The sequence below is a fragment of the Lingula anatina genome, chromosome 5, assembly GCF_051362555.1.
Source record: "Lingula anatina isolate TDL-2025a chromosome 5, LinAna3.0, whole genome shotgun sequence".
NCBI lineage: Eukaryota > Metazoa > Brachiopoda > Lingulata > Lingulida > Lingulidae > Lingula > Lingula anatina.
Genome location: NC_141771.1, coordinates 8,252,329 through 8,274,890, shown reverse-complemented (window position 1 = coordinate 8,274,890; position 22,562 = coordinate 8,252,329). Strand labels below are relative to the sequence as shown.

The following is a 22,562-nucleotide window of genomic DNA, read 5'->3' as shown; positions in this document are numbered from 1 at the left end:
AGGGCATTACTTTTAACAGAACTTTTGAAGTTATATAATAGTTCTATCATGGGGCATCAGATGTTTTGACACCCCCCCAAAAACACACACACACGTGCGCGCGCACACACACACACACACACACTAAATAAAAACACCTACTCCCCTTTTAACAAATGGGAGTTCCCCAGTTAGCACTGTTACAAGTAGTGACGTGGAACCAACGAGAGCGAACGCGTCACAGTATAAAAGCTGATCTCTCTGCGTTGATCTTCAATCGTCTTGGACAGCTGGACGGAAGCCGGACCAAATCGGAGAGTGAAGAACACGAGAGAGAGAAGACACGCCCTACCAGCAAGGTAAATGGGACTTTTCCTCACTAAGACAATGCTGAATATATATTTTTTATTTAGTCCCTAATAATTATGTTGATACGTTTACTTATCTTAGAAAATTGCCATTTTTGTGCCCTAAGTAAGATGGCATTTATAAGTATACCAAACGCTATGTCTGCCTTGAATAAGGGTCGGGACGCCATGCCTCATTGGTAGGAAAACGTAGTCTCTTTAAATCCACTTTATTGTATTTATTTCTCTATTAGGCGTCATATATAGGTGTTTTTATTAATATCTTTACAGGCCTTTTTTTAACATATTAGATATCCCGCACTGAAAAATGATGGTTCAATTTTTTTCATTTTACACTAGGTTCAACATGAAGTTGGTATTGCTCGTTCTGTCTTGTGCACTGGCACTGTCATCAGTTAAGGGTAAGATAAACAGCTCTTTTCTGATATTCAAGTGTTTAAGTTATAAAAATATCCAGTATTTTTTTTCTCCCAGTGTATATTTGCAAAGTTACATTGCAAAGTAAATATTTGAAAATGATCTGGCGCAGAAAGAGGCGATGACTAAAATCAAAAAAGACTTGCTGATGTTGACACCAGAGATTCCACTTGTCTACATTTTTTAAAAACTCGATGATTGTACTCTTGATTTTCCTTTGAAATATAGACTACAAGACACATTTCAACTCATGTTTGACATCATTTCCAGGTCATTTTTGGAGCCCTTGGTACGACCGGGATAACCCTTCAGGCCTTGGAGATTATGAAAACTTGCATGCGCAGAAGGTAAGAAATAATTGCACTGAGATTTGAAGAGTCAGAATGTGATAATGGTACATAATACGAACATAAGATAATATAGATATTATACAAGGGCTGTAAGTACAAAAATATCCTAATGAAAATGAGTGGTTAACAATAACGTTTGATATCATTTTTCTTAGAAACGAGGCTACGTGTGTGGCGGATGTAAACCTATAGCAGCACAGTGTCGCGTGAAGGGGACAACTAATGTGTTTACACGCTGGTCTGGTACGGCTCCCAATAAGTTAGCGATTCACTGTTCACCCACCAAAGGACTGGCGTGCGTTAACTCCCAGCAGAGCGGAGGATCCTGCAAAGACTATGAGATAAGATACTTGTGCCCTACTACAAGTAAGTACTCCTCACAGCTCTTTGGGTCACAAATCTGGTTAAATTGTTTCATTAAATAGACTACTACCAATATGTTGTCTGTCAAAATGTTCTAAAACTTTATATCAATTTAAAGCTTTTTTTTTTTTTGTAACAAAAGTGCCAACGCCTTTATATACATTGTGTTAGTTGTGCACGTTTCACTGGGTGAGCTTGCGCTGTCTCATGATTGGTTCGGGGCAGTGAATCAAATGATGTACAGTCGAAAGAAAGGGTAAATATATACCTTTAATTTGAACGTTTTCTTTCAAAGATCCGGTTAATGTAATTTACTGGTGAGCTTATCTTTTCTTTTCCGGAGTGAAACAGCACAATTTATCCGTCGAATTTAATTTCATCTCCCTTTGTTTGTCAATATATGCATTTTAATGGTCGCTCCATTTGTGTACAGGTGGGTCTTGGACATCCTTCCTGGACAGAGATGACCCTAGTGGTACGGGTGACTGGGAGAGCACACGCGCCTTTCGGGTAAGCGTCCCCATGTGGTTATTACGTAATATTCATACCGTTGGTCTTTCCTTAAATTATTTATTGTATAGCTTTAAATGAATAGCGGTTGCATTAAAGGTACATACGAAACGAGCATCAGTTGAGCGTGGATTCCCAGTAACACATGTAAACCACTTCCACTAGTTTCTTATAAGACTCAAATAAATTAGACATGCCAAGGGGTAAACTGAATAGATCACTCGATCAGCCATAAAAGAGCTTTAGACTGTTCCTTTCTTTGAAATTTTGGTCGGAAATTTAACCTACTTTCGTGACCCACTTTTCTGCCCCATTGACATACAGCATAGAAGGCTAGCATAAAAATTCGTTCAAACATCATTTTCGGGTAAAATTAAACAATGCCTTTTGGTAATTCTTAGTTATACTACTTCAAACTATATGCAGGCATTTGGTCGGTTTTTGTGACAAAAATGACTTTGTATGCATCTTTAAGGTATGTGTTATTAAAATTGATGCAAGGTTTTAAAACAAAGATAACAATTATAATTGAAGGCTACTTTTATATTGAGGATCATTTAAAAAACGTAAGAGAAGGAAAATAAGACCATGGGATTATAGAATATTTGATGTCATTTAAAGATAGGCAAGTCCATCTTTGACTTACATACGGTTTGTTCACATTTTTAGCGTTGTTCTCTACTTTATTTTTCCAGAGGTATACCAAAAATAACCTTTGCGGTGGTCGTCGCACAATGTGCTCCCAATGTCGTGCTAAAGGCTCCCACTACCCTTATTATAAAACAGGTGACAGGTACAACGCTTACCACGACTGCAACTGGGAGAATGGGTTGGTCTGCACTACATCGGTCAACAAGAAGATCTGCAAGGACTACGAGGTCAGGTTCAAGTGCCCTACAATAGGTGAGTGGTGGTTGGGCAGATTCAGGGAATCGGACATTAAACATTGATAGGCCAACTTGGCATCTGTTGTTTCCACAGGCAGTCAGCAGTATGTCTGTGTACGGTATGTCTCTGTACGAGCAAATTATTTAAAAAAATATGCAATTCTATCAAGGAACCGTGTATGTTCATTTGACAATGTACATGCAGACACGAGAGAATGTGCCTCACCTTATATAATGGGACCAAAGGCATTAAAGCCAATATTTTGCGTGTGAAACGTATCAGGAATGGAAAACTACGTAAAAATGTCACCAATATGCAAATACTGTACGTGCATATATTGTATTAGTCAATATGGCGAAACATATTTGTGATATCTGGCACTAATTTCCAACATCTTTTAGATATTTAGGAATGGAAAATGTTAAATTTGCCTTGCATATGTTCATATTTCTCGAAGTCATGCATATATATCAAAATGCCTTACAGCTGCAGGTAACAGTAACTGTAGCCGGTGCGCCAAGTGGACGTCCTGGAGGGACAGGGACAACGGTAGCGGTAGTGGAGACTTTGAATACGTGGGGAAACGAGGACATAACCCGGTACGTACTGGTGCCATATACATGTACCGAGACTTAATTTTAAATAATTAGTGTATGTATATTTACTACTGTAGTATATTACATCGCCCCTTTTTTTGCATTAAATTTTGGTCACATATTCGTCAACTAGTTAACCTCAAGACAGTTAAGGTGCATATTTGCCGAGGCTAAGCACTTATTTAATTTCGGTTAAATATATTGCTAAAGCGTTTAACTCTACTATGAATCCAGTCTTGGTCGTCTCTTTGGTAAGTGAATGGAGGCAATACCGACGCTGGTTTTTTCTTATCTAGCCCACTGCGACATATTATGATACCCTTTTTTAATCCGCTGTGACGAATATTGCTGATTTTATTTTAGTGCTCCGGTCGTGAACCACTTGATATCCAATGTCGCGTCAAAGCAACCAAGCAGTGGTGGTATACGGCGGGCCAGAAGATCAGAGCCAAGTGCACGCCCTCTGGCGGGCTGGTTTGCTTGAACAGAGATCAACCAAATAGGCAATTGTGCAAAGACTACGAAGTCCGATTTCTGTGTCCCTGACTCGATCTTGTTTAGGTCAGTAGCCTTACTTCAATGTGGGGGATGTATTGATTGCAGATGTCATATGGGTGTTAAGTCTTTACAGCTGAAATAAAGTAAAATTTGTCATATTATTGTGCTGATACCGGAGTAACAATGCAGTATTAAGTCTCTACAACTGTTTGTATCAAAAAGAATGTGGCTTTTAAAGACCTGCATTTCAAAGCATTTACATTTAATTAAAACCACCATGTTATAGAAGGAACAGTAAAAAGGTCGAAATGAAATAATCATATATTCTCCATCAGGGTAAAAGAAGTATTTTTTGATTATGGTTATTGATGTGCTAAGTTTTGTTTCTCTTAACGTCGTAACGTCGTGAAGATTATTAATATACTGTTAAAATGTAACAGTAGATGAAATGTGTTATTGAAACTGCCCTTATACGGTTACGAGAACTTTTGTATATCTTGTTTTTGTTACCCAAATAAATTACTTTTCCAGCAGATGTTGATTAAACCGTATGTTTTGACAACAGGTAATAATAATAATAATAATAATAATAATAATATATATATATATATATATATATATATATATATATATATATATATATATATATATATTAAAATTATTTAGAACGTCTATTTTTTCATTTATGTAAAGTTGGGCGAAGTTTCGGCGAAATCTCCAAAAGCACGAATTGAAAAATCTTTTCATGTAGACTTAACATACAGTGTGTGAATACTTTAAAAAAGCACCTTATAACCCGTTACAGTATCTCTTTAAAGCCCTCGCTGTTTCACTAGATTGAAACCATTCTGTTCTCGCCTGGATCAGAGTAGTCTAAACCACGACGTCTTCGATCTTTTCAAGCTTATAAAAAGGTTGACTTATTGATTTGTGAACAGCACCTATGAAACAAACCAAAAACATTCCCAGTGGGTCTATTTGGCGTGGAAATCCAATCCTAATGGAAACTTTGGATCGACGCACCTTTTTCGCAGCTAGACTACCTACAATTACCTAAATTAACTTGAATTCCCCACATGTACTGCATCTGAAAAATGGGAAAGTCGATTTAAGAGCCATTATCTCCTCACGAGTAGCATGTTTCAAGGAAATCGGTCGTCGGTTTAACTTCAAATCAATATCTCTGCGGTTATTAATCACCAGTTTTAATGCAGTAGTTTGATTTTTTCTTTGCAATCAATAGCTCAAATACTTGTCCTCTTTTGACTTACAGGTAGTTTACAAAGACACCGTTAAAGAGCATATGGATTTAAAGTTTTGGTTTACAGAGAAATGAAGGTCATAATTAATATCTTAAACAGACCTATTAAGAAACTAGAAAAGCACTCCGAGAGCGCAGACCTCCGCCAAGGCAGCGATTTATTATTATTATTGATTAATGATTGATTATTGATCCGGATCCCCACCAAAAACTAATCATCTCCTTTTTGACCCACTTCTGACAGTTCCTGAAAATTTGATCAAAATTGGTTCATAACTGTTTGAGTTATGTTGATGACAAACAAACAAACAGACAAACAGGGGTGAAAACATAACCTCCTTGGCGGAGGTAATTAAAAATGAAGCCTACTACAAATGCCATAACTTCTCTCATAACGTAATGCAAAAATGCTACAAATTTAAGCTATTCGCGAAGCTACAGTTTATTATCATTATAAACGGGTCAAGTTGGCAAGAGAGGAAGTGAAATAATAATGTTGTTGGTATTGGCCTGCCGTTTTCATAGGTGAAAATGCGTGGACTGGCGCCTACTCGTCCAACCCCATCCCTCTCCATAAAGACCAAGTGCAGATTATTTCTTGAAAGACTCTAATTACCATATAGTTTTCAAACTTTCTTGCTACTGCAAGTGAAGGGGGGGGGAATTATAGTGTCTTGCTGAATCATCTAGTGGCTGTGCAATTTTTTATTTCTCTTTTTCTGATATTCATTTTCTATTTCACTTCGATATTCTCTTCATTTTTGTTCTTGATCGAAGCTTAATTTGTTCTTTGATATAGCACTTGAAATTAGCATCATAGGACGCCAGTCGCTTGTTTCCTGCTGATATTTGTCTTCAGAACCCAACGAACGGATGCTCATCTAACCTTGGCCTTACCGCTGTTTAAAACTGTGCACATTGAAAAAATAAATCACTTTAAAAGAGATGTAGATCAAGCAGAGTTTACATGTTTATGTCAGAGTTGATGTCTGTACTGAATCACCACAGTGTCGTCTAGTTATCATTTAACGGGTGTATGGTGGGAGTTATAGAGCAAATTGCTGGGAATGCACTGAAATTAAGTTCGGAAGTTGCGTCTTATACAGTACCTCGCGTAGACTGCTGCATTTTCACTTGCTAACGTAGGCATCATCTACATGTACGTATATGTAGTCAGCTGGAGTACATGCAACAGCGATTCTACGGTACTTCACCGACGAAGGCATATTTTGTTCATGTTCTCTTAGAATTTCCCCTGACTCTCCAGATAGCTGAACGTGTTTGTGACTGAAGTGCAGCACAGGGCATTTTTTCACTTCGTTCAATGCGGCGGAGGGTTTCCTGTTCCTATGTGTGTCACTAGTGTACGTGTTCCCTTTGAGTTCACAACCACTTGAGGTACTCTGCACAACTCTGGACTTCAGCATCGATCTATCACGCTTCCCCTATTTTTCTCGGCGACTTACTCCAGCACAGAACAGTCAACGGGCACACTGACAATGGCATGGTGCTGTCTCACAGTCGTCTCCTGCGTTCTTATCGGTTTACTCCTGCTGAACTGGATCGCACGGAAGCTCACCATCGGGGCCAAAGTCTGCAGGGAGAAATACATTGCCATTACTGGGTGTGATTCAGGTTTTGGGTGTCTTGCGGCAAAGAGGCTGCATCGAATGGGGTTTAACGTGTTCGCTGCATGCCTTACAGAGAGTGGAGCCGAAGCACTGCGGAATGAAGTGAGTGGTACAAGGCATTGCTAAGTGTTACTTATACAAACCTCTGATTGAACGCGATTTATTTAAGTCGGGGAATAAGTCTTAACTTTGATTTGAGTCAGCGAGATAACATTTACGTTTGTTGGCACAATGCTTGCTTTTTAAACCTCCAATTGCCAGTGTTTATGCTTGAAAGCTAGTGGCTCCAATGCAAACTAAATACTTTTCTTGAACTATTTGAGTAAACTTAAAATATCGTTGATTAGATGGGCGCGTGGCCATGGCACCAACACAAAGATTCAACACTACTCGAAAATACTTGCACATTCTGTATTTAGTGCGGCAAATAATTGCCTATCCTGTACGTCCTCTTTAAAATGAAAGGAGGGGACTGCAATATTATTGAGCTACTTGGATTTTTTTTCATTCATTAAGAACTGATGTGAGGTATTTTTTAAAAAGTTTTTCAGTGATGTAAGACGAATGCTCTGTTTTCCCATTCATTCTTCATATCATACTGTTCATTGCTCATTGCACGTAATGTGAGAACGCAGAAGAGATATTATGTGTCTTTGCAGGAAGCTCATGGGCCATTTATCAAGCCATTCATCATGGACATTGCTAGTTCTGAAAGCATAAAGAACGGTTTCGAGTTCGTGAAGGCCCACGTTCCCGGGGATATAGGTAATACGCGTATATTTATTCTTAAAAGACAGTTTATATCACTGAGACAAGCATAACGAAGTAGTGCATAGACTTGGTGGATCTCTACACACAACCAGTATAATGTTCAGTAAATGCATTCAATTCAACCAGCATGTAGAGCCATCATGAATTTATAGATCGCTTATTTACATTGCGTTGGCCTTTATGTTTTAAGCTGAATAAGTGTGACATTTTAATTGTGTTCTGGGGACGGTGCTTGTATTGCTTTCTAGGCATATATGCGACGTGTGTGCCTGTAAAATGCACTAGTGTGATCACGTTATTGTATCGTATTTATTGCAGTATTAATGTCAAATACAATATAGATATTAATGATTATTTAATAAAGCATTGACAATAAAGATATACCGATATTTATGGTGTACATTCTTTGCAAAGTAGGTCTGCTCATATTGATAATTCTGTATTATTCACTCACATCAGGTCTGTGGGGATTGATAAATAATGCTGGAATAGAGGGCAAGTATGGCCCCCTGGAGTGGCTGACCAGAGATGACTATCGCCATTGCATGGAAATCAACTTTCTAGGGATGGCAGAAGTTAGTATAACACCCGTAAGCCCTAACTGAACGATTTGTCAACGTGTTTTGTACTAAACGTACTATTTACCACGTTCATAATGTCTTATGGGACATAATTGTCAGTTATTTGCCGTTCAGATAACTATTGCAAAATATTTAACCGGAAATAAATCAATCACCACTAAAGTAATGTGTATGTAAAGTAATCCGAATTTTATTGGAGAAATTTGTTGTATAACCTATCACCTAGGTAACTACAGTGTTCCTGCCCTTGCTGAAGAAAGGTCAAGGTCGATTAGTAAACACCAGCAGTCAGCTGGCTCGTCTACCTATTGGAGACTTCCCGTGCTACGTCGCCTCCAAGTGTGCAGTCGAGGGTTTCTCTGACGCTGCCAGGTCAGTTTACACGTAGGCCTACGCATGAACGAAGACACCAAAGGTCGATAAGTTAACGCAAACAGAAATTGTGCTGGCAATGCCAAATGAGGCATGTGCTTGCTAATCAATGCATTGCAAATTGAAGCTAGGAACAAGAATGGATGAGATGCATATAAATGATACAGCAGGTAGAGTTAAGTCAATTTTCAAATCCCACGGCTGTATAGGCCCAGATAATTGATGGTAATACAGTCCCACCAGTGGTTGCATGATGTTTGGGTAAATCATCCCGGATATTAAAGGTATAATGTAGGCGTCTAAAATTTCCCCAAACCCGTATTTTCTAAGTCTACATATTCTGCAACACTAGCTGTCTAAAAACTACCTTAAAATTTATTAAACCCCTCAAATAAAAGTATGTTTACCCAACGCCGATACTTTCTTCTGAAATGTACCAGAAGATAAACATCGAATTCAAGAGCAGGGCCGGTACGTGAATGGAATGGATGTCCTAGGAATGGAAGTCCGGGCTCTCATATCAGGGGTGCATCCAGGATTATTTGAAGGAGGGGGTGTCTGCAGTGGCGAAGCCGACCCTCCCCCCACCCCCACTTGGCGTGGGGTTGGTGTTCCGCTGAAGGGCCCCGAAAAAATGGTATTATAGAGGGCGAATTACGGTGCCATTTGGTACGGTTTAGAACTATGATTCAGCTAGTCAAAATTCTAATTTCAAGAGGGGTCTAGAAATCGAAGGGGGAGGGGGGGGGATCAGGGCCCCTTGACCCCCCCCCTCTAAATCCACCACTTCATATGACTAATACAGGTTAGGGTTAGTTGGAGTATTGGGGTTAGTATATGAGACGAATGTCTCCTGTACAAAGTAATGGGAAGTGGACAAGGGATCCAAGGGGTCTTTCCTTCCTGTTATAACGTGTTGTCAATAATTCGTATGTATGTAAGCAGGTCAAAAATTGCTGTTTCATTAGGAAAATACATTATGGCGGGTAAATCCCGTATGTAGTCCCTACATGTACAAAGAAACGCCGGGGGAAGGGGCAATACGCTTTTGAATAACCCCTTGCAAAATTCTAGGATGAGTTGTGTTATACATGTTTTTTCTTATTTTTACTTTTCAGACAACAGCTGAAGTGCTCGAACATCAGCGTTCATTTGGTGGAACCTGGTTGGTTTAAGACTAATATCACCAGTGAGGAGAACTACTCCCACTTCATCCAGGCCGCCTTTGATGGAGCACCGCCAGAGGCGCAACAGGAATATAATAAAGATTTCATGCAGGACGGTAGGCATTTCGGACCGAGCTTGTGTCACTTAACTTTTGTCAGTACTTGTAAAAAAACTCTCTCTCTCTCTCTCTCTCTCTCACACACACACACACTAGTAACCCATTTTTGTCTTTGGCATGTAAGTTGTTGCGTTTACTAGTGCTTGTTATTATAAATACATCCATATGCACAATTACTGATATCGAATTGCTTTGCAGCAACTGCTCTCATACCCAAGATTAATCAAAACTAAAAAGAATTATAAAATGCGCTGTATGTACTGTAAATTGACGTTTAATATGCGTCTATGATTTTATTTTTTAGTGAAAACCCGTCTGTTCGAAGCGAGAGACGCCCATGCCTGCATTAACGTCGACTGGGTTGTCAACGACTACATTCACGCAATGACGTCATGGTATCCCTACGCACGATACGGACCGAATGGTGCTTTTGCTACTGCGGTGTCCTATCTTCCTGCACCCCTGTCAGATTATATCGTAATAAACACAATGAACCCAGCTATCATTCACGCCAAAATGGATATGATTAGGAAACGCAACCTACCAAAGGAGTCTGAGAATGAAAAGAAGGAGGAGTGAAGTATACGGATATGACTTGCAGCGTTCCATGATGTACGCAGCATTTGTATTCAAAAGAATTGATGCGCTTGTAACATAGACGTAGTTCATACTTGCAATTCCACCTGTACAATTTTATTAATATTGAATTTTGGAAGAAAACAAGATAAGGCTAAAATAGAAAGATTTAATTTGGAAAAGGTATGCATCCATAAAGATGAATTGCACAATTTATCTTCCATTCCGTTTATCGCCTCGCTTCCCCTTCATCCCAAACGTATTTTATCTCTAGGCAGTTTTACATTGCAGTAGAGCGATTTTGCTTCACCATAATACATTTATTCACCAGAATCAAAATGCGTTGAAAGAGTGATTATGAGGTACTTCCATAATTCTGGAGGTGGAAAAAACCGCGGGGAGGGGTGTGTGTGTGAAATAAAAGAATGGAAGTGAGGAGACAATTGAAGGGAATAATAGATTTATTTTTAATCCATGATGAAATCCGTTTTTGCGTTGTCGTTTGCAATACATATATTTAAGAGAGTTATCATGAATGAGATATGATAACCTGTATAGAAGTAGTGCATGCAGTACATTTCTTTTATTGGTGTACATATATATGTGTATGCATTTACTATAAAATAACGAGCACAGCAGTGGGATATTCTTTATATGAAACAAAAATTTACAATTTACCTGCAAAATATTAAACTGATTCACTTTTCTCAAAACATTTTATATTTATCCACAAACGTCGACTGAAGTTTCTGAAAATAAGCCCCTGGCTGTAGTTTCTACAATATCAGGATGGTCATAGAGGGTGAATGATACGTATGACAAAGGATGGCAGTCCTTCATTTTCATGGTTTTCATCAGCTAACAATGTAAAGGTTCTCCTTGTTTCTTTAAAACAAAAATGACAACAATAAATCAGCTTTTTGTACCATAAGTTTCCCATTTCTCTCATTTTACACACACACACACACACACACACATATTTGCATATATCTGGATCGGTTTTGCCAGTTTCATGTTTTAAGAACTTGAACAATTGGATGTTATATAAATCCCCATACTTATACGTACAGGATCAATAGCCACTGTCTTGAACGCAAATGCATGTACATGTACTATTAAGTCGGAATGTATATGCGGAATTGGCAATTAAAAGAATTATAAATACGCCCTGTGTAAAAAAAATTGCTGATATACTGATTGACTCTACTATAAATCTAAAATCCCTTATAAACCTTTTAACTTTCCCGGAATAAGCTAATATCAGCAGCTCAATTCGCAGCTGAGTTGACGAAGCGTCACAATATTAATCCCCTCATTTTTGTTTGCAGTCACTACACCACGATACCAGTGATTTAAAATCCTCATTTAACATCAATTATTCAACCTGAAAAAATATATGAAGAAAAGCACGCCAAATCATGACGTTGCAAAGGTTTCATTTGTAGAGCATGTGAGAGATGTATTTATGTAAACAGCTGCTAGGAAATCAATTAAATAAAGACTCAAGCACTACTATTTACTGTTTAAAGCATGAGTACACCGTAGAAACAGAACAACTCTAGTAGTCAATACAGGTGTCATGGTGTGAGGCAACACACAAAGAAATAAATAATGCCGGAGCCGTAACATGAAGAGTTGGGGAAATAATAACTATATAATCGTATTTGCTCCTTACACAGAGCATTTTCCGTGACTGGCTGGCGCAGTGAATGACTTGTTAGAAACGGAAGGTAAGGGGCATTTTCACTAATGATGTAGTAACTTGTTGATTTTAGTGATATTCACACGCTTATAGACTTTTTTCAATTGACTTGATGATAATGATGTGATCGCTCGTATACAGCACATACTTTGCGGAGATGTGGCTCGTTTGTGAACTTGGTGGGAAAATGCGTACCAGTTCTAGAAAAAAATGAAAAAAGAAAAAAAACATAATGGGTTGAAATTTTGTCTGAGAAACAAAACTTTTCCTCCTATAATTTGTGGATAGCCTGTAGTATTAACATCATTCTTACATTTGCCTGTTACATATATTCCATTCGTATTGTATACATCGACCATGTAAGAGGTGTATTTTCTTACACTTAATACATATTTGCACGTTGGACTTCACAGATCGCCACTGTTAGACCTACGGTAAGATAATTAATGCTGTGAATAACCTCCGTTTGAAAACAATATTGCTTGCAAAAAGAAATGTACTCTTAGTTCTTTTAGATTCATTATGAAGTACTTATTCATAGAATTAAAGGTTAATTGCTATGGACCGGAACCTGTGGCGTATAGTTCTGTGTTTAGAACCATTATTTTGTTGTGCATTGTGTTTTGTTTCATTAAAACCTATTTTATAACTTACATTTAATTGTTCTTTTACGATACTAAAGACTGGATTGTGAGTGGTTAATATACAAGTATGCTAACGGATTTCAATGAGGTATATTATACAAAGCGGTATTTCTGTATAACATTTCTAAATCAGCGTAACCAACAACATTTATATATATTTATTTTATCAGCGTCTCACCTCTCAAGTGCATTTAAACATACAGTATATGCACTGAAAGTGAGTTAAGAGAGGTATTCTAAAAAGTAAATTACAATACGCATATACCATATTTTAAAAAAAATATTTCCAAAGGAAAAAATAACTAGACATTGATATATACGTCTAGGCTGCATAAAAAACAGTTGATGATCTGACATAATGTAAAAATTTTGCACTTCAGTTAATGAATTAAAGTTTTTTCATCCTTATCCAATGGTTTTTTCCTTCGAACAATAAGAAGACTACATGAACCTCCGCCAAGGAGGCTACGGAATTTGATGAATTTTTCAAAAACTGTCGGGCCAAGTAGCAATCGAGTATATTTTGGTGGTGTGCCAATGATCAATTAAGTAGTAATAAGACTGCATCTGACTAGTTGAAGGTCTGCTTTCTTTAAGTGCTTTACTACATGTAGTTGTACCTGCATTTCACTTACGAGAGGTTTCAATTCAATTCAAGTGAAATGCAAGTGCAGTTGTCCTTTGTTCGAAGCGCCAGTCGTGGGATTAGTCAGTTACAAGCATTTGCCATCGTCCACTGTATGAGATCGTTTTGTATGTCGCATACAATGAAGGAGTGCTGTGACTGGAGTTAATGACAGATTATATGAACAAGTGTCTTTCCTCACTATTTGTACACCGTCTATGTTACAAAAGACTGTCATTACCTAGTGCTTTAATACATTCCCTTTACCTGTCTTCTATTTGTTAGTTAAACTCCAGTATTTTGAACGTCTTTCCATATTTTCTTCTCACCAAGACGTACATGTACCACCACAGCTGAGCATTTCACGAAGAGACTACTTCGTGGAACTCTGCCCCTCTTATGTAAGCTTTTGTTCTGTGAAAAAGTTTTGTTGCACCGACATTACATTTTCCACAAACGCATTTTTCTTTTTATAGAATCTTTTAAACTTATGTTGGCTTTCCTCCCTTCTGTTGAGCATTCTGCCACTTACCGAGGTACACCTATACACGGCTGGGCTCCTTTTCTACCCTGCCACTGCTCAAATGTCTTCATTTTCAACTGGTGTGTTTAAAATCCGCTGTTCAATGCATCCTTTATTTTACTTGACAAATTATAATTCTTAGATTTAGACGTGGTGTTAATCAGCCTATTAGTATTGGATATCATATTAGAAGGTGTGTGTGTGTGTGCGTGTGTGTGTGTGTGTGTCTGTGTGTGTGTGTGTGCGTGTGTGTGTGTGTGTCTGTGTGTGTGTGTCTGTCTGTGTGTGTGTGTGTGTGTGTGTGTGTGTGTGTGTGTCTGTGTGTGTGTGTGTGTGTGTGCCTGTCTGTGTGTGTGTGTGTGTGTGTGTGTGTGTGTCTGTGTGTCTGTGTGTGTGTGTGTGTCTGTGTGTGTGTGTGTGTGTGTGTGTGTCTGTGTGTGTGTGTGTGTGTGTGTGTGTCTGTGTGTGTGTGTGTGTCTGTGTGTGTGTGTGTGTGTCTGTGTGTGTGTGTGTCTGTCTGTGTGTGTGTGTGTCTGTGTGTGTGTGTGTCTGTCTGTGTGTGTGTGTGTGTGTGTGTGTGTGTCTGTGTGTGTGTGTGTGTGGAAATGACATTTGACTTGTCAAACATATACTTTGGTCCCACTTTCTCCAATTATTATTACCGGGTGTACAATGTATGAGGTGTGACAGGGGGCATGAATGTATACTACTTTATCTATTTTTTTCTTTTACTTTAATTTTCTGGATACAAAATTCAAAGGAGTTAAGTAGAGTTTATAGAGTTAGTTTAAGGAGTTTATACAATCATTGAAAATAAATACGAAAAAATCAGTACAAGTTAAACTAACCATTTAATTACACTGACTACACTTCTTTGAGGCTGGCATGTGTATATAAGGCGTGTGCAAAACCTATATAACCGATTGTTCAAACAGAAATTAATAGAGTTAAAAAGTGTCATTCCGAATAATAAATGATATCCACAGCTTTTGTTGCATGCTTGATTTCACATGCCAAATTTCAGGGTATACTGTAGATACGTGCTGATATTTAAACACCGCAGCTGTATTTGACTTACAAAAATCTGCAAAAACATACATAAGGAATATGGAACAATTGTGCGCTGTTAAATAGGCAAACATGCTCTGTCCGTGAATTGGATTATATTTATGGATGTAAGTAAATGAGAGTAAGCACCCTATAGTGTTTAAATGTATGCTGTACAAAAAAATCACTTTTTAGTACAAAATACACCAAATCATACCAACATGGTAACTATAATCATCTATTTTATATGCCTCTCACCGTAAAATATTTAGTAATATTCCAGCGCCATGAAAAAGGTCGACGACCCAGACGAGAAAAGGGTCTCCCTTGGAGAATTTGCCACTTCCACCAGCGCTCATGGGTTTGCCCGTGTTGCACAGAGTCGCCACCTGGTGATGAAGGCACTGTGGATAATCTTAATAGTGGCAGGCTTCGTCGTCGCTACTATACAGATTGAAATGAGATTTTCGGCTTTTATTCGCCGAGACACGGTAACCAAAACGTCAATGGTATTCAACACTTCCCTCAGCTTTCCCGCTGTTACAATTTGTAATTATAACAGGTACGTTATTGGCGATATGTCTATAGACTGCTTGTCTTATACTGTACATGTACCTGTATGTTTATAAAATCGCTATTTATATAAAGTCATTTCCACAACATTTCAATCAATCCTACTTTTATGCGTATTATACAAATTACGCTAATGTTATATGCTAGATTTTAGTTCTATTCACAATGCGGGGAAGAACCACAGAGTTGATTAAGAGCGAAAGCAACCAAGGAACCATTAGCACTACCAAATGTCTAACATGAACCACATTTAGCTAACACTATAATGAGATGACTTGTCTGCGGTCCTTCCAGACGTAGTAATACAAAACCGTATGTTAAGTTTAACATGTAAATTGAACTTCTCGTGCACTAAGTGTTTTACACAGATTTGGTGGTTTATAGTTAAATAACGGCAGTAGAAACAACATTTGATTCAGAACGCAAAATGGAATACCAGTCCTATGAATTAAGGGACAGGCAAATACCAATCCAGTACTAAATCAAGATCTTTCATTTACAGCTATCAGTGAATAGATTCGATTAAAACCTTGAATATTTCCAGATATGTAGGCAGACGACTGAACACTATGGACAGATTGTATTTAAATGGCGCTACACTGTATCTCGCTGCTCTATCCAGCAAGAACTCCAGGGCATACGCACATATTAACCTGGATAACATAAAGAATCTGAATATGACCGCATGGTACGGCAGTGGGTACACCTTTGCTAACTTCACCAAAGACAAAGGGTGGCTTCTTAATGAAAGAAACGCGCGGTGCACATTTAGAGGTGAAGATTGCAATATTACTGCGGTATGTATGCCTGCTGTGTAATGTTCTTATTTACGGCGTCGTAACTTAATTTGCAACGTACGTGTGTAGTTTCGCCGTGCGTCGCTTGGTGACTGAGATGTTTGATTGCACGCTCGACGAAACATCGTTATTTTGAATAATTATTAAACAAAAAAATAAGCTAGGGCAAATAATATCTTCAAATGTTAATGGATAATGCACCCACCAATGTATTAATATGGGAGCGACGAGTAAAACACAATGCTTACGCATTTCAGGACTTCAAACACGTATTTACCGAATTTGGAAACTGCTACACATTTAATAGTGGTGATGATCCATCGAGAAACTTGTTCCAGGACCAAGCAGGTATTGGCAATGGCCTCCGAATAGAAATTAACATACAGCAGGTGGGTTATATGTTTTCTACTCAAGTATTTAATTTATTTGTTTATTTATTTTACTTTTCTGGGCAATCACACACCCACACACACACACACACACACACACATATCTTCCTCATGGAAGAAGGACGAGATAATACTAGCAAAAAGGCTTGTTTCCAGTGCTCTTAATCAGTACTATAACATAAGACGGGTTGTTAGTTAACATTCAGACTATTAAAACAAAGGTTTCAGAAATGGATTTACTTATAATGGTTTACATTTTAAGTGATTCATTAATTGATTTTTCGTATGAAGAATGCATGGAGACATATTCTATCGAGAACACGATATACGAAGGTATACAGTACAGTTCATTTATTCAATTGCTTTTATCCCCAGGAACAATACACAAACTTAATACTGAGAGGAGACGCCCCTGATGCTGGAATATTGTTCCATGTTCACAACCAATCAGAGCCAGCGTCCGTAGAGACAGACGGTAGAGCCGTCGGGCCAGGGTTGCACGCATATGCTGGTCTGACCCGATCTGACGTAAGTACCTGTGAATGTAGAATGGCACTTTTTATTTAGGGTTTACATTTATTGCCATCTGGACATTTATATTATTTTGGATATATTTTATAGCTACCACCAACATCATCGTTTCTTTTTTTCAAAATAATGCTGTGATTCAATGTCCATGATGTTACTTTAGGGATCTGTAGAAAAATCAACTTGCGTCAACATGCATGTAAAACCGTTGTACGTTGTTTGTGATACGAAAAAGAGTACGTAAAATTGAAAAAAAAAGTTTTTATCTGGCTTAAGTGGTTCTTTGAAAAACGGAATTCTTATCTGTTATCATAGTTTGCGACATTACACCCACCGTATGGACAATGTAACGAGACAGCTTCCCTGGAGTTCTACCCTGTCTATACTATGTCTGGCTGTGTCGTGGAGTGCAAGCGGAAGCATATTCTGCGGCACTGTAACTGTAGGCTGATGGAACATCCGGGTAAGTTTCTTCCTTCCTGCATTCCCACAGATTTAGATCGATCCATATGGATCGACCTAACCCCTGGGGGTTCACGCTAAATTGCTGTCAGCTCAAGAGGCTTAAATATCTGTCACGCCTACCGAATTGGCTAGGGTAAAGGTAATTACCCCTAGCTTTAATAGGCGTGACAGACATTTAAGCCGCCAGGTTTACAGCAATTTAGTGAGACTCCCCAGGGGGATAAATCTAAATATCTGTGGGAATGGTATCTTATTCTGTCCGATTTATTACAAAGCAGTATAAATGTGTTACTGTTATGTTTAGTTTAAAAATAAACAAAACTAAACAATATATTTGCCACTTAATCTTTTTGTTACCAATATTTCTAAAGCAAAGGGCATTTATTGGAATCCGACATGCTGAAAACATGAAAAATCTTTCGGACGATATAGCAATTTTTGTTCATAATGTAGTGTTCAGGCCTGATATAAATGGAATCACTGTTTTAATGTACTGAAAGTCGTTCAGTAGTATTTGTTATATGCTTTAAACTGAACTGTACATTATAAATAGATAAATGAAATGTCACCAGCAAGATTCAGTATTATAACTGAACTTGAAATTTGCAGGTTATGAACCTGTTTGCGGGTTGATACGTATACTGACATGCGTCAAGCCTCTATTGGGTAACGTACAGACCTTTTTTTTGTTTGAATAAGCTGCTTAACGTTTTCACTGTAAAGAGGAATGGTTAACAAATACTTCTCGAAATAAACAAATACGCATCACTAATTATGACGTTTTATAATACGCATCACTAATTATAAAAAAAAAAAAAAAACATCTGTGTTTTGTGCCATCAAACCTTACATCGTTTGTCAACCAAATTTTGCATTTACATGTTTATAGTCAACAGTTGTGAGATATATATATGACAGCTAGGCCTTTGCAATGTTGCGTTAGACCTTTTATTTAAATACATAGCCTAATAGTAATCCAAGCCATCTAAGCGATTTCCCATCATCACCACACTATGAATTAACTAACACTGCTGAAAAAAAAAAGATTTACAAGCCTGTTTTGTGTTTTAGACTTTTACTTCTCTTCATCACAGGCAAACACCAGTATAGAATAAATCTATGAAACTTAAAACTCTTATGCGTTATCTAATAAGCGCGACTTTGGGCAATGTATTGAAAGTGATAGGCCTATCCATGTACACTGGTTTTGATATTCCCAGGGGATCAAACGTTAACCATATACAGTTCTTATGATGCTGTGCTTTTGTCCTATAGGCCTAACGCTATTTAATGCTGTGTCTTTATTTGTACCTCCTGTTAAAACTATCCAGTCAACCTGACACAAGACTTCACTGGTATGTGCAGTTGTTCTGTGCCGTGTAGCAGCGTGGTATACCAGACTGCGCTCTCGTATTCCCTCGTTCCCAGCGAGAGCACAAAAGTGGAGGCCTCAAACACGCTCGGGGTGGCGGTAGATGATGCAAGGTATGTTCAGTTTAGGCTGATGTCCAAAATATTTGAAAATATTTACTTTATTATACAAATGATAGATGGTGGCATGGTGATACATCCTAGGCGTCACCTAGTAACGTCACTCATACAGTAATAAGATTTTAAACCCGTTACCTGTAGCGTGTATCTGCAAAATTACCAAATGCTACCGGTAGTACCAAATTGATATTCCCATTGGCAACTTACACTGACACGCTATATAGAGGTTATAAGAACTTTTTTTTTCCAGGAAGAATCATATCATCTTAGACGTGTATTTCCAAAGTTTGAATTATCAACAAAGCGAACAACTTCCAGCAGTGGAGTGGACCGCACTTATTAGTAAGTGTTTAACAAATACACCGTATGAAAGAAAATTTACGCTATTTATAAGGTTAAGTATATTTTACGTGGACAGGAGACAGTTCTCAAGTGTAAATCCAAGTGTTCCAAAATTGAGGGTCCGGGTAACAGGAAGACCGCCCTCCATTTGATTTTAACATCCCCCAGAAATGCACTGCGTGACGTCACGCCTAGCCCACTGCGCATGAGTGCATTTTTAATGAGTTGCTTGATTGCCATAGGAAAATGAATGGGTTCGTGATTCGTGGGTAATTCGTGATAATTGACAAACTAACGGCCTGATGACAGCAACGCTGTGCTATGCTTCAAGCAACTCCAGACCAAATATCGCTAGGGTTTTTAAAAAAATTCTGTTGTACACACGTACTAAGAAGTTTGCCGTGCCTTGCCTAGCCTAGCCTAGCCTCAGCAAAACGCAAATTGTTTAGAAATAGTGATTTTAGACGGTAGATTCACTCAGAAACAAAGGCAAACTAATTCGTTGTCGATAGCACCAGCAGATGGCAGCACCATACAGAGTCTGATCAAAAAATCTTCATGGCACTTGAAGAACTTTTACCACTGTACAATGCAGTCCAAAAAAGGCACTTGGCACAAATGTAAAACTGCCCGGTGCAAGGCCAAGAATTCATTCAGTATTTTCAATCATATTATCAGATTCTACATAAATTGACTGACAATATCACTATTTAGCTAATCTCTTAATCCAAAATTCCTATCATCATTTAGTAAAAATGCAAAATTCCTCTTTCAGATTGCTATTTATTTAAATTCAGGACGTTCGAAAGAAGCGCCCTTTTTGTTAGGGAAAGGTCCATTTTGGGTAAATTTTTATCTAGGTACACATAGGCTTCATTGTAAAAGGTCCAATTTTTCAGAAAAAGAACCCCCCTTTTGAATTTGCTGGCTACGGGCCTGACTTGACAATGGGATTAGCACTTATGACAGAGTCTGTGTGCGATGCCACTGTTGTGCTGTGATTGACCAGTTGAGTCACGTGAAGCCCTACTGTAGCGCCCTCGCGTATCGCGTGAATGCTGCGCATTTCTGGCCTTGATGGTTAAGGGTTATCCTGACCCAAGTGGGTCAAAATCCAGGTCTGCATGTTCAAATGAATGGAAAGCGGACTCTCTATCATGGTAAACTCCCATTCACAATACACCGGCATGTGATGAGTACCGGTACATGCAGGTCACATTAAGATGGTAACTTCATATTCCGTAAATGTGTATTTATATATAGTTTAATTCATAGGATATTACTATTCCAGGTGATATCGGAGGGCAGTTCGGTCTCTTTATGGGGTTCAGCTTGCTCACTGTTGTTGAATTTATAGAATTCGCGATAATGAGCGTTGTGACTTTGACTGCTGCAAAAAGGTCACAGAACAAGGTCAAAGGTCACGACACGATTCATAGAAAGGGAGACAAAGTGACAAAGTCTTCCAAAACAGGACGTATTAGTATGCAAGGAGATTTTGTTCAAGTGCATGAAATATTCTAAAACTACTACAGTGGCACTGCGTAATCTTATCAAAATAGCTTGCGTTGTGATGGTTTCCAGATGTACATGTATATAATTTCGAAGCTTGTAGATATTGTGTATAGCAATTTAAGGTTCTTTTTATTATAAATAGACAAATAGCCTTATGTGTAGCTTCACATACATACACCATTGAGAAGGTGTTATTTATACAAATTCCAGTTTGCCATCATAAAACTCAATGTCAAGGTCAAGGTCAATTAATTATTTTAGTACTGGACGAATCAAACAACACATTTGTGTTTTGTTCAAGAGGTAGACTGCTAAATGCCGTGAGATTTAATTAGACTATCGTGTTTCACATAATTTATTTTACTAATAACGTCAACAATATAACAGCAATTATGGTATCTCAATCCTATGTGTATAATTGCAATGTGACACTCAGACGAGCCTTATACCTGTAGTCGGGACCTAAATTTAATTGGCCATGGATAATAAATGTTATAGTGAGGAATGACGACAAAAGTCTGGAGCTTTCGAACGTTTATTCACCGACTCTCTTTTTCGCACAATATCACCAGTATTTTATAATCTATTTTCCATTCTCATGTTACAAAACGCTATTCAATATTTCCTTAATAGGTAATTTCAGAAAGACTTGTTTTTAATTTAAAATATTTTCCGAAATACTCAAGCTTGGACCTTGTCCATCTCGAGTTTGCATGAGTTTCACACGTGTTAGTAATGTGCAAATCTATTGAAAAATTATCAATCAAATACAACTATATGTGACTTTGAAATGTTCCATCCTTTCTTGCTTCGAGAACAATCTCTACACTTGTTGACACTTAAAGAAATTTAATTTGCACTCAATAACTTCCTACACATTTGATTCTGTTTTGATTGTTTTGTAACTATCTTCTGCTTTACAACACACTCCCCTTCTTCAAAAGAATTCGTCCCCGAATTATAAAACTTTACAACATAAAGCATAAAAATCGATTTAGTCATTTATGCATAATGGCACAGTTTCACTTATTTGGCTTCTCAAAAAATTACATGTCGACTTCTCTTATTTAAATATACAGCATATCGCCTAGTCAAATATAACGGAAATATGCAAGTGCAAGTCATGAGAAAGAATGATTGGGCCAATCCTCATTGAAATTACATCTCATGCAAGTTGAAAAACGTCGAATGACGGTGACAACTTTGATTTTACCGGGAAAATATCAAACGGATTTAAGTTAATTTGGTGGTAAGAGGGACTGTACATGTCTACAGTCACATTTTTGAAACAGGCGTACGCTTCAGAACACCCGTTGTACACCCGTTGCTTACATTTACAATCATAAACATTGTTCTGATAAAAAAACCCGTGCAAGCTGGAGTAATTTAAAGTATGTAAAACGTGAGTAAAGAGACATAACGGAATTTACCCCCCCCCCCTTTATTTGGTCACGGTAAATTGTGACAACGTTATT

General features: G+C 38.0%; 3 protein-coding genes across 3 annotated transcripts; all 3 read left to right on the top strand.

Moving 5' to 3' along the window:
- The first annotated feature begins 270 nt into the window (after window positions 1-270).
- On the top strand, window positions 271-4,502 carry LOC106164621 (mucin-5AC-like). The gene is made up of 8 exons (XM_087013443.1): window positions 271-338; window positions 687-748; window positions 1,035-1,111; window positions 1,270-1,480; window positions 1,911-1,987; window positions 2,683-2,890; window positions 3,362-3,474; window positions 3,835-4,502. The coding sequence occupies exons 2-8, from the start codon at window positions 694-696 to the stop codon at window positions 4,015-4,017; spliced, it is 924 nt and encodes a 307-aa protein (XP_086869569.1). The 5' UTR covers window positions 271-338; window positions 687-693; the 3' UTR covers window positions 4,018-4,502.
- A 2,043-nt stretch (window positions 4,503-6,545) lies between these two features.
- LOC106167527 (dehydrogenase/reductase SDR family member 9-like) lies at window positions 6,546-11,377 on the top strand. The gene is made up of 6 exons (XM_013546328.2): window positions 6,546-6,963; window positions 7,521-7,626; window positions 8,092-8,207; window positions 8,440-8,585; window positions 9,704-9,867; window positions 10,175-11,377. The coding sequence occupies exons 1-6, from the start codon at window positions 6,730-6,732 to the stop codon at window positions 10,447-10,449; spliced, it is 1,041 nt and encodes a 346-aa protein (XP_013401782.1). The 5' UTR covers window positions 6,546-6,729; the 3' UTR covers window positions 10,450-11,377.
- Window positions 11,378-11,416: 39 nt separating this feature from the next.
- Window positions 11,417-22,491, top strand: LOC106167526 (acid-sensing ion channel 2). Its single transcript, XM_087013442.1, has 10 exons — window positions 11,417-12,176; window positions 15,271-15,549; window positions 16,105-16,357; window positions 16,615-16,746; window positions 17,122-17,274; window positions 17,590-17,737; window positions 18,349-18,405; window positions 19,071-19,224; window positions 19,481-19,572; window positions 20,864-22,491. Exons 2-10 carry the CDS (start codon window positions 15,275-15,277, stop codon window positions 21,094-21,096), a joined length of 1,497 nt encoding a protein of 498 aa, XP_086869568.1. The 5' UTR covers window positions 11,417-12,176; window positions 15,271-15,274; the 3' UTR covers window positions 21,097-22,491.
- Window positions 22,492-22,562: the final 71 nt, after the last annotated feature.

Excerpts from the sequence above, each read along its gene's own strand:
- LOC106164621 (XM_087013443.1), top strand. The coding sequence starts at position 694 with ATGAAGTTGGTATTGCTCGTTCTGTCTTGTGCACTGGCACTGTCATCA. Across the intron at positions 749-1,034 it reads GGCACTGTCATCAGTTAAGG|GTCATTTTTGGAGCCCTTGG; the intron begins GTAAGATAAACA and ends CATCATTTCCAG. Across the intron at positions 1,481-1,910 it reads ATACTTGTGCCCTACTACAA|GTGGGTCTTGGACATCCTTC; the intron begins GTAAGTACTCCT and ends ATTTGTGTACAG.
- LOC106167527 (XM_013546328.2), top strand. The coding sequence starts at position 6,730 with ATGGCATGGTGCTGTCTCACAGTCGTCTCCTGCGTTCTTATCGGTTTA. Across the intron at positions 7,627-8,091 it reads CCACGTTCCCGGGGATATAG|GTCTGTGGGGATTGATAAAT; the intron begins GTAATACGCGTA and ends CACTCACATCAG. Across the intron at positions 8,208-8,439 it reads ACTTTCTAGGGATGGCAGAA|GTAACTACAGTGTTCCTGCC; the intron begins GTTAGTATAACA and ends CCTATCACCTAG.
- LOC106167526 (XM_087013442.1), top strand. The coding sequence starts at position 15,275 with ATGAAAAAGGTCGACGACCCAGACGAGAAAAGGGTCTCCCTTGGAGAA. Across the intron at positions 15,550-16,104 it reads ACAATTTGTAATTATAACAG|ATATGTAGGCAGACGACTGA; the intron begins GTACGTTATTGG and ends GAATATTTCCAG. Across the intron at positions 19,225-19,480 it reads GTGGCGGTAGATGATGCAAG|GAAGAATCATATCATCTTAG; the intron begins GTATGTTCAGTT and ends TTTTTTTTCCAG.